The 11762-nt window shown below is 40.6% G+C and overlaps 2 protein-coding genes across 2 annotated transcripts in view; both read right to left on the bottom strand.

Annotated features, from left to right (window-relative positions):
• Positions 1-1642: 1642 nt before the first annotated feature.
• On the bottom strand, positions 1643-4462 carry LOC144652210 (uncharacterized). The gene is made up of 2 exons (XM_078512221.1): positions 4133-4462; positions 1643-3604 (listed from the first exon to the last, which is right to left on the bottom strand). The coding sequence occupies exons 1-2, from the start codon at positions 4148-4150 to the stop codon at positions 1643-1645; spliced, it is 1980 nt and encodes a 659-aa protein (XP_078368347.1). The 5' UTR covers positions 4151-4462.
• A 594-nt stretch (positions 4463-5056) lies between these two features.
• LOC144649479 (cyclic GMP-AMP synthase-like receptor 2) overlaps positions 5057-11762 on the bottom strand; it is a 113772-nt gene continuing 107066 nt past the window's right edge. Inside the window, exon 2 of the mRNA XM_078508964.1 lies at positions 5057-10132. Within this exon, the coding sequence (XP_078365090.1) occupies positions 8192-10132 (1941 nt within the window). The 3' untranslated portion in view covers positions 5057-8191. The remainder of the gene's footprint in view (positions 10133-11762) is intronic.

Raw genomic sequence — 11762 nt, 5'->3', positions numbered from 1 at the left:
AAAAGTCACCACACCATTGAGGCACTCACAATATTATCTTACAAGTTATCAAAAAAGCAAACGACAGTGGAATCCCGATCTCTCAGTCCTCCATTAGTTCCCAAATAGGGAAACAAAAATTGACTTGAAAAATAGGAAGTAAAATTCAGTAAAGCAAAACCAAAGCAAAGGAATTTTGGCTCGAATCGTCAGGAAGTTTTTCTGGAAATGGAAGGCTCGAGAAATCGGTATTCCACTGTATCAGTATTCTCACCTAAACGGGTTTGCACACAGGTCAGTAGTTCCAAATGTAACTTTTAAGTAACTTAAAAGTTTCAAATTTCGACTGTCATCATCCCTTCCGAAACACATAATTTTAACAACCTAAGCACGAAAACAATTGGTACATACAATCCAATAACACGTTCTATTTTTAACTGCCTGTGAGTCCGAATTATTATCGACAATAAAGAATCAGAAGTGTGGGATGGCGAAGTAATCGATTTTACCACGATAGGGCCATCCTTTAACGTCATTTTTGATATGGAATATGTATAGAATTCACATGACGATAAAACATCAGTGCAACGCAGTATAGACACTATACAGCTAAATCATAAACAATAAAGCAACAAAAAGCAGAAAAGATGTACAAGTCACGTTTTTCAACAACCGCGTCATCTACAATCACATTGTCTACTCTGTAGTCTATGACCTTGAATGCTTTCAAAACTGTACCCATTATCAAATATGCTTGCTCAAAGATGACTCTAACAGCAGTAGAACCATTGCGCAATTTACAGAAAAACACGGTATAGAAGGCTGTGTAATAATTGCACAAAATGTGTAAAAACAAGCGAGCGGAGGTATTGCATGAGCGCATCCTCGGAGCACCAGGAAAGGTGATCGGAAAAAAAATCTCTTTTTGGCTAATGTCTTTGTTACTTGCTTTAGCTTTCGGTTACACTCCGCGTCTTCACTGGGTTAATTCATTCTCTGATAACAAGTAACCACAAAATGAACGAGCTTAAACTTTGTATTTATTCATCATGCTTTTTACCATACTCGACCATAGCTTTTCACATTCTTGTTCCTATCAGCACGAGGGAGGTATTTCACATTTATTTAAAAACCAGTAAATGGCCTAGCTCGTCACAAATCTCCTATAACCCAATGATTAGAGTATCGGGGCAGTGTGGAAGGTTGTAGACTCAACTCTCAACGGAGAATTAGAATTTTTGTCCCATACAAAAATCCATAAAACTTTCTTACATTTCTTACTAATGTTGTGTATACAAAAAACATAGGGAGTGGTTACTTCAATAGTGGACGTTTGGCTTGATAGCTATAAATGGGTGGACTGGGATATGTCACCGCAGTTGATTATCTACTTACACACTAACTAATTTAAAGACGTTTATGCACAAGAATACCAGTAAAATTTCGACATAAATGTCCTGGTTCAACGGTTCCTTGGCATCGTTCAAAAAAGTTCTCCTGTATGTTTGTTACCTTTATAGGTCTTAGATTATAACCTGGCCTTTTCAGCCCCTCCGTTTTGGGTAGCTTTTCTAATAAATTCCGACTTGCTTGTAAGTCATTTTTGTTAATGAGATGTTTTTCCAGTTAGTTAACTGTCATTACAAACTCTTCCTTTTTATTCCTACATCTTGTCTTCAAAAAGCGTTGCAAGCTCCTCACTGAAAAACCTCAAAACTTCCTCATTTGTAACTGTCATAAAGTCTACCTCATTTTGGAGTTTCTTCGAAACTTTCTCTTCGATCTTCTCGAGATCACTCCTCTTTAGCGAATCGAACAAAGTTCCTTTCAAGAACTTATGTACTTCTTCCATGCCCTCTTTGGCGATTCCCATCTGTTCCTCTCTCAGAAGATTCATTACTCTTGTATAAGGAATTGCCAATGAGGGCTCCATGCCATTCCTAGCTCTGGCAAAGAAAACGAGCGCCAATGCAAGGAAGTCTTCATCAAAGGAAAGATCTCTAACTTTCTCCTTCACGAATAATTTGAACTCGTCTTCACTCTTCCTCTGGTCGTTGCGTTCATCAGTATGGAGAAGCCATAATTTACACATAGTTCTTGAAAGCGTCGATTGGTAAGCATACAAAGACACGTTTACCAACTTTTCTATCTTTTGGCGCTCCGCAGGCGAGATTCTTTGTAAATCTGTTATCACGTCTTTGCACTTGCTAACAAAGACTGAGTGGAGAGAGCATAGCAGCTGTCTGTGATCTTTATTTGAGATATTTCTGTCTTGCATCTTTAGGAGATGGTCCTCCAACAGCAAACCGAGACCCTGAAGATATGAGTTTGACTGATAAGTCAGAGACTGCAGCCGTTTCAGTAAATTCACTGTCTTCGGCAAAATATTTCTTCTAACTTCAGCGACAATGGCAGCGGCTTCATTCATTTTGGACGGATCTTCATATTCCAGAGTGTTGCTCCGTGGAATGAAGAAATGCGGCAGCCGATGTGCCTCCAAACACTCTTGGAGACGATCCAAGATCAACAGAAGGCAGTTAGCGGAGTTGTCCTCTCTCCAAAAGACCGCCTGTCTCCTCTCGCTTTCCCAAAAGAGCAAGTGCTTCAAGCAGTACGTTGATATCACCTTAGGAAAGTAACATGACTTAATCATTTTCAACAAAACCACGACATGTCGTTGCACTGGAGACACACTCTCGCCAAGTTTATTTTCGGCCACTGAAAAGGACGTTTTCCATTCTGTGTTGTCCATAGTCATTTTTCCTTTTTTGCATTCCTCCTGTAGACCTGCGGAACTAGCACCTGACAGCTCCGGATTTTGGCAATAACTGAGCAAATCAACGGGATCATCAATACGCTTTCCTCTGCCAACCGGGGCCAAATGACAACCAGCGTCAAATATTTCCTGGACAAGTTCGGGTGAGGGCCAACCACTTGGCCTCGGTCGGACCAACCATTCCATGGCAGGTTCTGGCCACGCTATTGGATATTCGAAAACGCCTGTCTGATCTTCCTCGTAACTTGGAAAACCTTCGGACTCAAGTTTACGCACAGGACCGTGGAGATCGTATGACCACGAACCCTTTTGGCCATCAAATTGATTTGATTCAAGGCCAGCCATGGAATGATATTCATCCGCTGAAGGCAGCAAAAAAGAATGGTGCAGATAGGAAACGTTCTTGTAACGCGGTCGATGATCTTTCCATTCTTTGGTCAGCCTGAGCTTTGCATACTTTGGGTCGTCCTCGATATGTTCAACAGTGAATATAGGTATCAGTTTCTTTTCACTATTTTCAACAAAAGAATCATTGGCTTCCATCCTATCAAGATCAGGCTGCCAATGTTCAAGCACACTGCCACGAAAATCAACCACACTACCGCGTTCAACATCAGTTTTTCGAAGGAAAAACTGAGGGATACAAAATCCTTCAACTCGACTTCCAGCCACTATGGTTGCTTCCGATGGACTGACGAGAGATTCTTGATCTTCCCGCTGTGCTTCGTTCCATGTTTGCCACCCAAACCAATCTGCGTACACATATTCTACAGGAAACATGCAGTTGATCAGCGCAGAAAACGGCTGAACCCATATGTTTGACGTTTCATCAAAGCCTTGCGGGCGATTCTGTAGAAAAGAAGGCAATATGGTTGCGTTACACTCAGAGGGTCACACGAACTTTTCTTCCCAACCAGCACGTGCGCCTTACTTGTATCTAACTGGAAAAATGTTACTCTACAACTTAAAAAGCTAAAACCAACTAATAAAGCTAAAGCTATCAAGAAAAAAAAAACTCCAAAACCTTATATAAGAACGCTAGCTAATTCTGAACACATTTGTCATGAAGTTACAGGGTAACTGTTTATGTAATTCAATTTTACACAATTCTGAGCTACCTTAGATTTATGGATACAAACCCTTTTTAATAAAGTGTTGGTAAAGTTCAGTTCCCAAGTTAGCTTTATATTCGAAAACTAATTAATGCTCATTGTTCAAAATTAAATAGTTACACAAAAAACACACATTTAAATTAAGGTTCAATTCAGACAGTTAAAAGTCAGATTTTCAGTTTTATCTGGATCAGACACAAACACAAGTACAAAGGAAAATATCAACATAAAAAGAAACACTGTGGTTTCCGCAGACACTACATACCGATACTGCCCCAACCATTTTGACTGCAAGTGATTAGATCTCAGGCCTGTAAAAGTAAGTTGTGATATTGTTCGCATCAGAATTGTCAGGGATTGTAAGCTAGGATGTTTATTGTTTTCGATTTACATAGTTACGTGCAACTAGTAAATGAAACTGGCGTAGAAAGGGGAATAAGAGGAAGACTGAAACGGATTTTCTACCTTCAAAAATTAAGGCACATAATTTTTTGTGATCCGCCATTCGTGACAGTGAAAAGAAGCAGTACTTCAGAGAGAATTTAAACAGAAACCTTTCGCTACACTTGTTAATCGTCTAAGCTCATGATTTTAATCCCGGGTGGGCTTGAACGGTTTTGAACGAAGAACCTCAACGGGTTGTGTTATTTAAAGCACCTCAACTTTCAAAATAGCCGCAAGAGCATTTTCCCATACCCACTTACAGAGCTACGTACACCTTCGGCACGGCACATGTTATTACCATCGCAAAAGTAAATGTAAACCCCTATTTAAACCAGCCGTGCGCCTTAATCCTGCGCGAGTTTTGTTAAGATAAATCAAATGTTCCGTGAGCTTCAACATACAAAAGTATTCTATTCAGCAACATTCATATTCATGCTCAGTTGTAATAAGGTGTGGGAAAAATGATTGATCAGCGGATTAAGCCAAGCTGGAACAGCTTGGCTTAGGAGGTGTTCAAGATACGACCCACGCGATTTTTGGGTGGGAGGGTGGGCCGTTCACCTCTTCGTGGCTCCGCTGAAAACTGAGCTAGAATGAATTATTTTCGCGCCAAACCAGAATTTATCATTGGCAGTTACGTAATTGCACGTGAGACTGCTAAATAAGCCATGAAATACCCATTATTAAGTGTATTTCAACTTCGCATATCATTATTAGTGTTGTGAATAGTACTTTGGTCACCTGAACCGTAAGGTAATACTCGAGAATACACAAACCACCTATAATATAAACAGTGAAAAGAATTGTTTCTCGCTTATACAAGACCATGGGTTCAATATTAACAGTCATCAAGTTGAAAACACATTACATTCTTCTCTTTCCTCCCTTTTCCTCTATCGATGTTGTATTAATGAAGCGAAGGCAAAAAGTGTACGCGAAAGCCAATCTGGAAATATTGGTCTCTAGAAAGTAGTCGCGTTTGCTCGGTTCGATGACATATGATTGGAGATTTGAACTAACCAAGCAAACACGCTGCTGTTTTCAAGTTTAGCTATTTTCAAATAAGGGCAAATAAAATAACGTCTATAACTGTGTTATAATTGTTATACATACTAATACTTATCTGAAACTAACACCGCCAAACCCGCAGACAGAACACCTTGAATAGATTCGGTACCCTTAATCACAACTGAATACAAGACTTAAGATTAAACTAAATAAGAAATTTAGAACTTCAACCATGTTTTAAAAAGGGAATGACAGGTGTTAGTAGCATATAGGGGAAGTATAAACAGGCGAATACTTGCAATAAAGCAGATCTACATATTATTTGCGAATGCTTTTTGCAACTTTTTATAAAGCGAACTAGATTACCAAGCTGTTAATGTATTACATTCTTATATCTTACTTCAATGGAGACTTCACGCTCACTGTTGTCTAAGCTTAAATTCTTTGGTACCCCTTTCTGCAGGTTTCCGCGTTTAAGTGGATCTGATCCTTGCAGGCAATTCTCTCTTTTATTGCGGTCTTAATGATATAATGATACTGCAATAGCTTACTAATAGCACAAGCGTGCAGTTGCTTCAGCTCCTTAATTTTTTTCGTGGAGCTAAAAAAGGAAATATAAAACGTTACTCAAGAGATTATTTTTAGCAACCACTAAGGCCACCCATGCAAAAGAGTCTGAAAACCAAGACTCATTCCAGCTTTTCTCAGCGTAAATTTAAGCTTATGTCGGGAATTAAACGTTCGCTCTAAATTCACAAATTGAGCAAAGGATGACAAAGGCTACGTAGTGGAGATGAGTAGAATTATTTATTCTAGGTTTCAGCTTCCAGTTAGCGACATCAAGGCATTCAGTTTCGGAAATTTAGGAGTTTACCTTTCAGTTTTTAGTGTTACATTGTTAGCTGTTTTTTTTTTTCGAATTTGGCTTTGAAGGGGTTACGTTTTAGATTTCAGTTTTCAACATGTAGGTTTAAGCTGCAGTTTTCTGCATTTAGCCACGGTTAAATTTTAGTTTTGACACGGGCGACAGCCAGGACAGCCGAAAGGGGAGAGAAGATGATAGAGATAGTCCACGTGCTGTTATCCCCGCTATATCAACAACGGGAAATTGAAATCTACTAAGCTTCCAGTGAGCTTGTGCCGGCAACATTTATAGAACCAAACGCATTTTTCATTTAAAGAACTATCAGTTGACCTAATAACCATTCTCTGACGCATTTTAAACACAAAGAAACCACTGAAAAAGGTCTTTCGATGAAGACAGAGCAAAATAAATTAATCTAACCGCGTCCTCGATCATTTCCAGGTCTTTTAATCCTTTAAGTATGCTATCTTTATCGATATTTTCAATCATGGTACAAAACATTGTTTTTAACTCAGAAGAAACATCAAAATAATGCATAGTACCGCATAGAAAGAGCTATCAATGAGTAGTTCCGAAAGGAAATTATGTAACTATGATAATCGCAATACAGTCAACTCTCGTTATAGCGGACACGCTCGGGGCGTCGTTTAATGTCCGTTATAGCGAGAGTCCGTAATAGCGGGAGTCATTTCCAGTCGAACCTTATTCGCCGGGGATCTGGATTTTGTCCGTAATAGCGAGTGTCCGCAATAGCGGGGTGTCCGCAAGGCGAGAGTTGACTGTACAGTCAACTCTCGTTATAGCGGACACGCTCGGGGCGTCGTTTAATGTCCGTTATAGCGAGAGTCCGTAATAGCGGGAGTCATTTCCAGTCGAACCTTATTCGCCGGGGATCTGGATTTTGTCCGTAATAGCGAGTGTCCGCAATAGCGGGGTGTCCGCAAGGCGAGAGTTGACTGTACAGTCAACTCTCGTTATAGCGGACACGCTCGGGGCGTCGTTTAATGTCCGTTATAGCGAGAGTCCGTAATAGCGGGAGTCATTTCCAGTCGAACCTTATTCGCCGGGGATCTGGATTTTGTCCGTAATAGCGAGTGTCCGCAATAGCGGGGTGTCCGCAAGGCGAGAGTTGACTGTATACCGTAAAATTCCGATTATAAGCCCTGGGCTTATACAACTTCGTAAGGGGTTTTGGGTGGCCTTATAAACGGAGGGGCTTATATCGGAGGGGGACAAAGTCTTAATAAAAGCATTTATGTTTAGCCCTGTTCAATGCTGTTATCCAGCAGTGAAGGGCTTATATCTGTGGGGGGGGGGGGGGGGGATTATGACCGGATATATTTTTTGTTGTTGTTTCCAGGTAGATGAGCCTATACTGACCAGGGAGGCTTCAGTAATTATAAGCGAATGGGGGGGGGGCTAGAACCGGAATTTTACGGTATGCTGCAGTTCCTGTTAGGACCTTTCTACGTTAAAATGTTTGACTACAAATAATAAAAGGAACGAATCTGGAACAAGCGTTGAATCGGGTGCAGCTCAATCCTTTTAAATTGGTTCACGCATAAAAGTTGGCTTTATATCAAATAAAATTGATGAATCATTCATTCTTTTTTTCATCAGGAAAGCTAACATACCTATTACTGATTTATGCTTAAGACTTTCTTTCATCCTTGTACTAGCTTTGCGAACGTTTTGACCGCTTGTTTGAAGAAATCTCGTATTGTTCACCGCGCGCCCTAATTGGTCAAATAATGCTTCCCTGGACCAGAATTCAGATGTGTTTTCAGATGTTTTTGCTTCGTGAAACGGTTACCGCAACGGTAGTTGCCTCACAGGATTATAAACTAAGCGTAATACGCGATCATCGAGTCCATTTTATACCTTTGCCTAGTCGTGTTTTCGACACTACTGATTCTCTCGGGATTTATTAAATTTTTCCTTTCTTCAAAATTGTTCTTATTTTTCTGTTCTTACTTGTTCTTTTACTTAGCTGTCTTCAAAAATGTTTCATTGTTTGTCTTTCATTCGCTCTTGAAATATCGCTGTAATTTCCCTATTAAATAAGCCCTCCATGTCTTCTTGCGTAATGATAGCCTCTGTGCTTTCCAACTTTCCTTGGAATTCTTTGGATAATTTTTCTGTAATATCCTTTAAGTCGCTTCTCTTCAGCAAATCCAAAATTCCTTTAAATTGTGCTTTTCCTTCTTCCACGTTCTCCTTGGCTATTTGCATCTGTTCCTCTCTCAGGAGCTTCATCACTCTTGTAGTCGGAATTGCCAACGAGGGCTCAGCTCCATTTTTCGCTCTGTCGAGGAAGACAAGTGCCAGTGCAAGAAAAGCATCATCAAAGGAAAGATCCTTGACTTCTTTCTTTACGAATGACTTGAATTCGTCCTCACTCTCGTCATGGTATTCATCAAGCTGCCACAATTTGCACAGATTTCTTGCCAGCATCGATTGGTAAGCATTTAAAGCTACATTTAACTCCCTTTCGATGTCTGTCGAGCTCTCCTGAATTCTTCGTATACTTGCTATGACATCCTTGCACTTGCCCACAAAACGTGAGTGGAGAGATCTTAGGAGTACCTTTTGATCTTTGTGGTTTTGTTCTTGCATTCTTAGGAGATCGCCTTCCAACTGCAGACCAATATCTTTAAGGTATGTGCTTGACAGATAACTCATTGACTGAAGCCTTTTCAGTAAGCTGACTGTCTTTGGTAAAATGTTACTTCTTACTTCACCAACAATCACAGCAGCTTCCTTAAGACTGGCAGGATCTTCATACTGTAAAAGGTTACTCTCGGGCATGATGTAATGTGGCAGATGATGTGCCTTCAAACACTCTTGGAGACGATCCAACAGGAACAAAAGGCAATTGGCGGAGTTTTCTTCTTTCCAAAAGACCTCTTCTTGTTTCTCGCATTCCCAAAACAACAGATTCTTCAAATAATACGTTGAAATCACATCGGGAAAGTAAAACTTCTTGATCATCTTTAACAAAACCATGACGTGTCGTTGCACGGGAGTGACACTCTCTCCAAGTCTATTTTCGGCCAGGGAAAAGGATATCCTCCATTCCGTTTCATCCATGGCATCTTTTCCTCCGTTGCCACTCGCAGATGGCACTGTGGAACTGGTTACTGACAGTTCCGGCTTTTGGCAATAATACAGTGTTTCTACCGGCTCATCAGCGCGCTTTCCTCTCCCAACAGGGGCCAAATGACATCCAGCGTCAAATATTTCCTGTACCAGTTCAGGTGAGGGCCAACCACTTGGACGCTGTCGGATCAACCATTCCATAGCAGGCTCTGGCCACGCGATTGGATACTTGAAAACGCCTGTCTGATCTTCCTCGTAACTTGGAAAACTGCCTGATTGAAGTTTACGTACAGGACCGTGCAGATCGTAGGACAACGCGCTCTTTTGGCCGTCGAAACGCGTTTCTTCAAGGCCTTTCATTGGATGTTCTGCTGAAGGCAGCAGAAACGAATGGTGAAGAAAGGAAACATTCTTGTAACGCGGTCGATGATCTTTCCACTCCTTGGTCAGTCTGAGCTTTGCGTATCTTGGGTCGTCTTCGGCATGTTCAGCAGTAAAAATAGGTATCAGTTTCTTTTCATTATTTTCCACAAAGGAATCATTTGCTGTCATCGTGTCACGATCAGGCTGCCAATGTTCTTGTAAGACCTGAAGAGGGTTGACATGGTCAATGTCACTTTTTCTGAGTACAAGTTGAGGGATACAGAATCCTTCAACGCGACTTCCAGACTCTTTAGTGGCATCCGATGGACTTGTGAGACATTCTGGATCTGCCCGCTGTGCTTGGTTGTTTGTTTGCCATCCAAGCCAATCTGCGTAGATATACTCCACAGGAAACATACAGTTAATCAACGCAGAAAATGGCTGAAGCCATATGTTTGATGTTTGATCAAAGTCAAACGAGGAGTGCTGTAGAGGTAAAAGGAAATTGCTGAGTTACACAACGCTGGCACGCAGTCGGATTTGGCGTTGTGTGACGAATCAAAAACAAAGGGCGCTTTCCATTCGACCAAAAATTCCGGAAATTTCGGAACAAGGACAAATGGTACAGAAATTTCCTGGAAAAGTTTCCAGAAAATCCGGAAAGTGGTGACATTCCGAAATGCGAACCATTCAACCGAAACCCCCGGAAATTCCAGAAGCAAAATCAAATGGAACTGAAAGTTCCCGGAAATTGTGTTCGAAAATTTGGGTCTACCTTGCGAGGTTGTCCTCTTTTCAGAAAATTTTGGAAAAAGCTACCATTTTACACTCAGCCTAAGTTCCTTCGGCAGAAAATTTAGCGATTTGTGCAGCTGAAAGCAGCTACATGTGTTAAGGAAGCATTCTTGAAACTCCAAAAAAAATGTAGGTGAACTCGGTTGTTTTTCGTTGTTGCTTTGCAGGCGGCAGCAAACTGAAATGTACAAATATTTATAACGCGCGTGCAGGCTACGTTTTGCTCATCAAACATTTTGGGTTGGGGACGTTTTCGTTGCTTGTAGTGTGCCTTTTGAAAGGTCCCTGTATTTGTCACCACGATGTCATTCATGGCGTTTATATTCAGTGCTCGGAATGCTTTTTATTTACAAAAATATCGAGTTATATTTGCAGGAAACTGGCCACAGTGCATTATTTTAATGCACCGTAGAAATTTCCATAGTAGACGCACTACCTGACCATATGCAAATTTTGTTTTGCCTTCCGTGCAGTCAACCGGAAAAGTTGGAAAATACTGTTCCATTTGCCACTGGAATTTTCCGGAAACTCAAACCAGAATTTTTGGTCAAATGGAAAGCGCCCAAAGGTTGAGCAAAAAAACACTTGGGACACTCGTTGCTCACCGTTGCTCTACAGAGATCTGTAGAGAAACGTGAAATGTTGGCCTGTGCTCTCGGTAGTAGTATTCTGTTTATGTAATTTTCACTGAATTTATGGCCAAACATACTACTTTTGTATGTGCATATCTAGCACCACTGGCCTCTCTCTTGACTGTCTTTAATACGTTTGTGCCAACTTGCACGTTAACTATAGTTGTAATTGAAGACTAATTGACCTCGTACCTCCAGTCATCAAATTCAAGTTTCTGCTTAATAAAGGAAGTAAATTCGGACTTCAAACAACGAAATGAACTACCATTTTGTAAAACAAAGTTTCCTTTTTTTCTAATATATGTGTGAATATAGTTCAATTTAGCTCGTTTATCAAACATAATGTGTTCAGAGAACTCGATTGCTCAAAATGCGGCTTTTTGTAAGCAAAATAAGTCAGTCTATAAATTGACGACCAATGACCCTTAAGGTGAATTTCCACTGACGCGTAAATTTTTGCGTGCGTCAAAACATTTAGAGATAATGTATGAACCACTTGCGTGCACGTTTACGCGAGTCGTTCATACATTGTCTCTAAATGTTTTCACCCACGTAAACGCCCGTAAAAAAATACGCGTCAGTGGAAATCCACCATTAGAGACAATGAATAAACAACTTCCGCACACGTTTACGCAAGCCGTTCATAAATTGCCTCTAAATTTTTTCACACACGTAAACGCACGTAAAAA

The sequence above is a fragment of the Oculina patagonica genome, chromosome 4 (assembly GCF_052425735.1).
Source record: "Oculina patagonica isolate OP01 chromosome 4, crgOcupat, whole genome shotgun sequence".
Lineage (NCBI taxonomy): Eukaryota > Metazoa > Cnidaria > Anthozoa > Scleractinia > Oculinidae > Oculina > Oculina patagonica.
The sequence above is the reverse complement of the archived record's forward strand: the minus strand, read 5'-3'. Positions and strand labels throughout refer to the sequence as shown.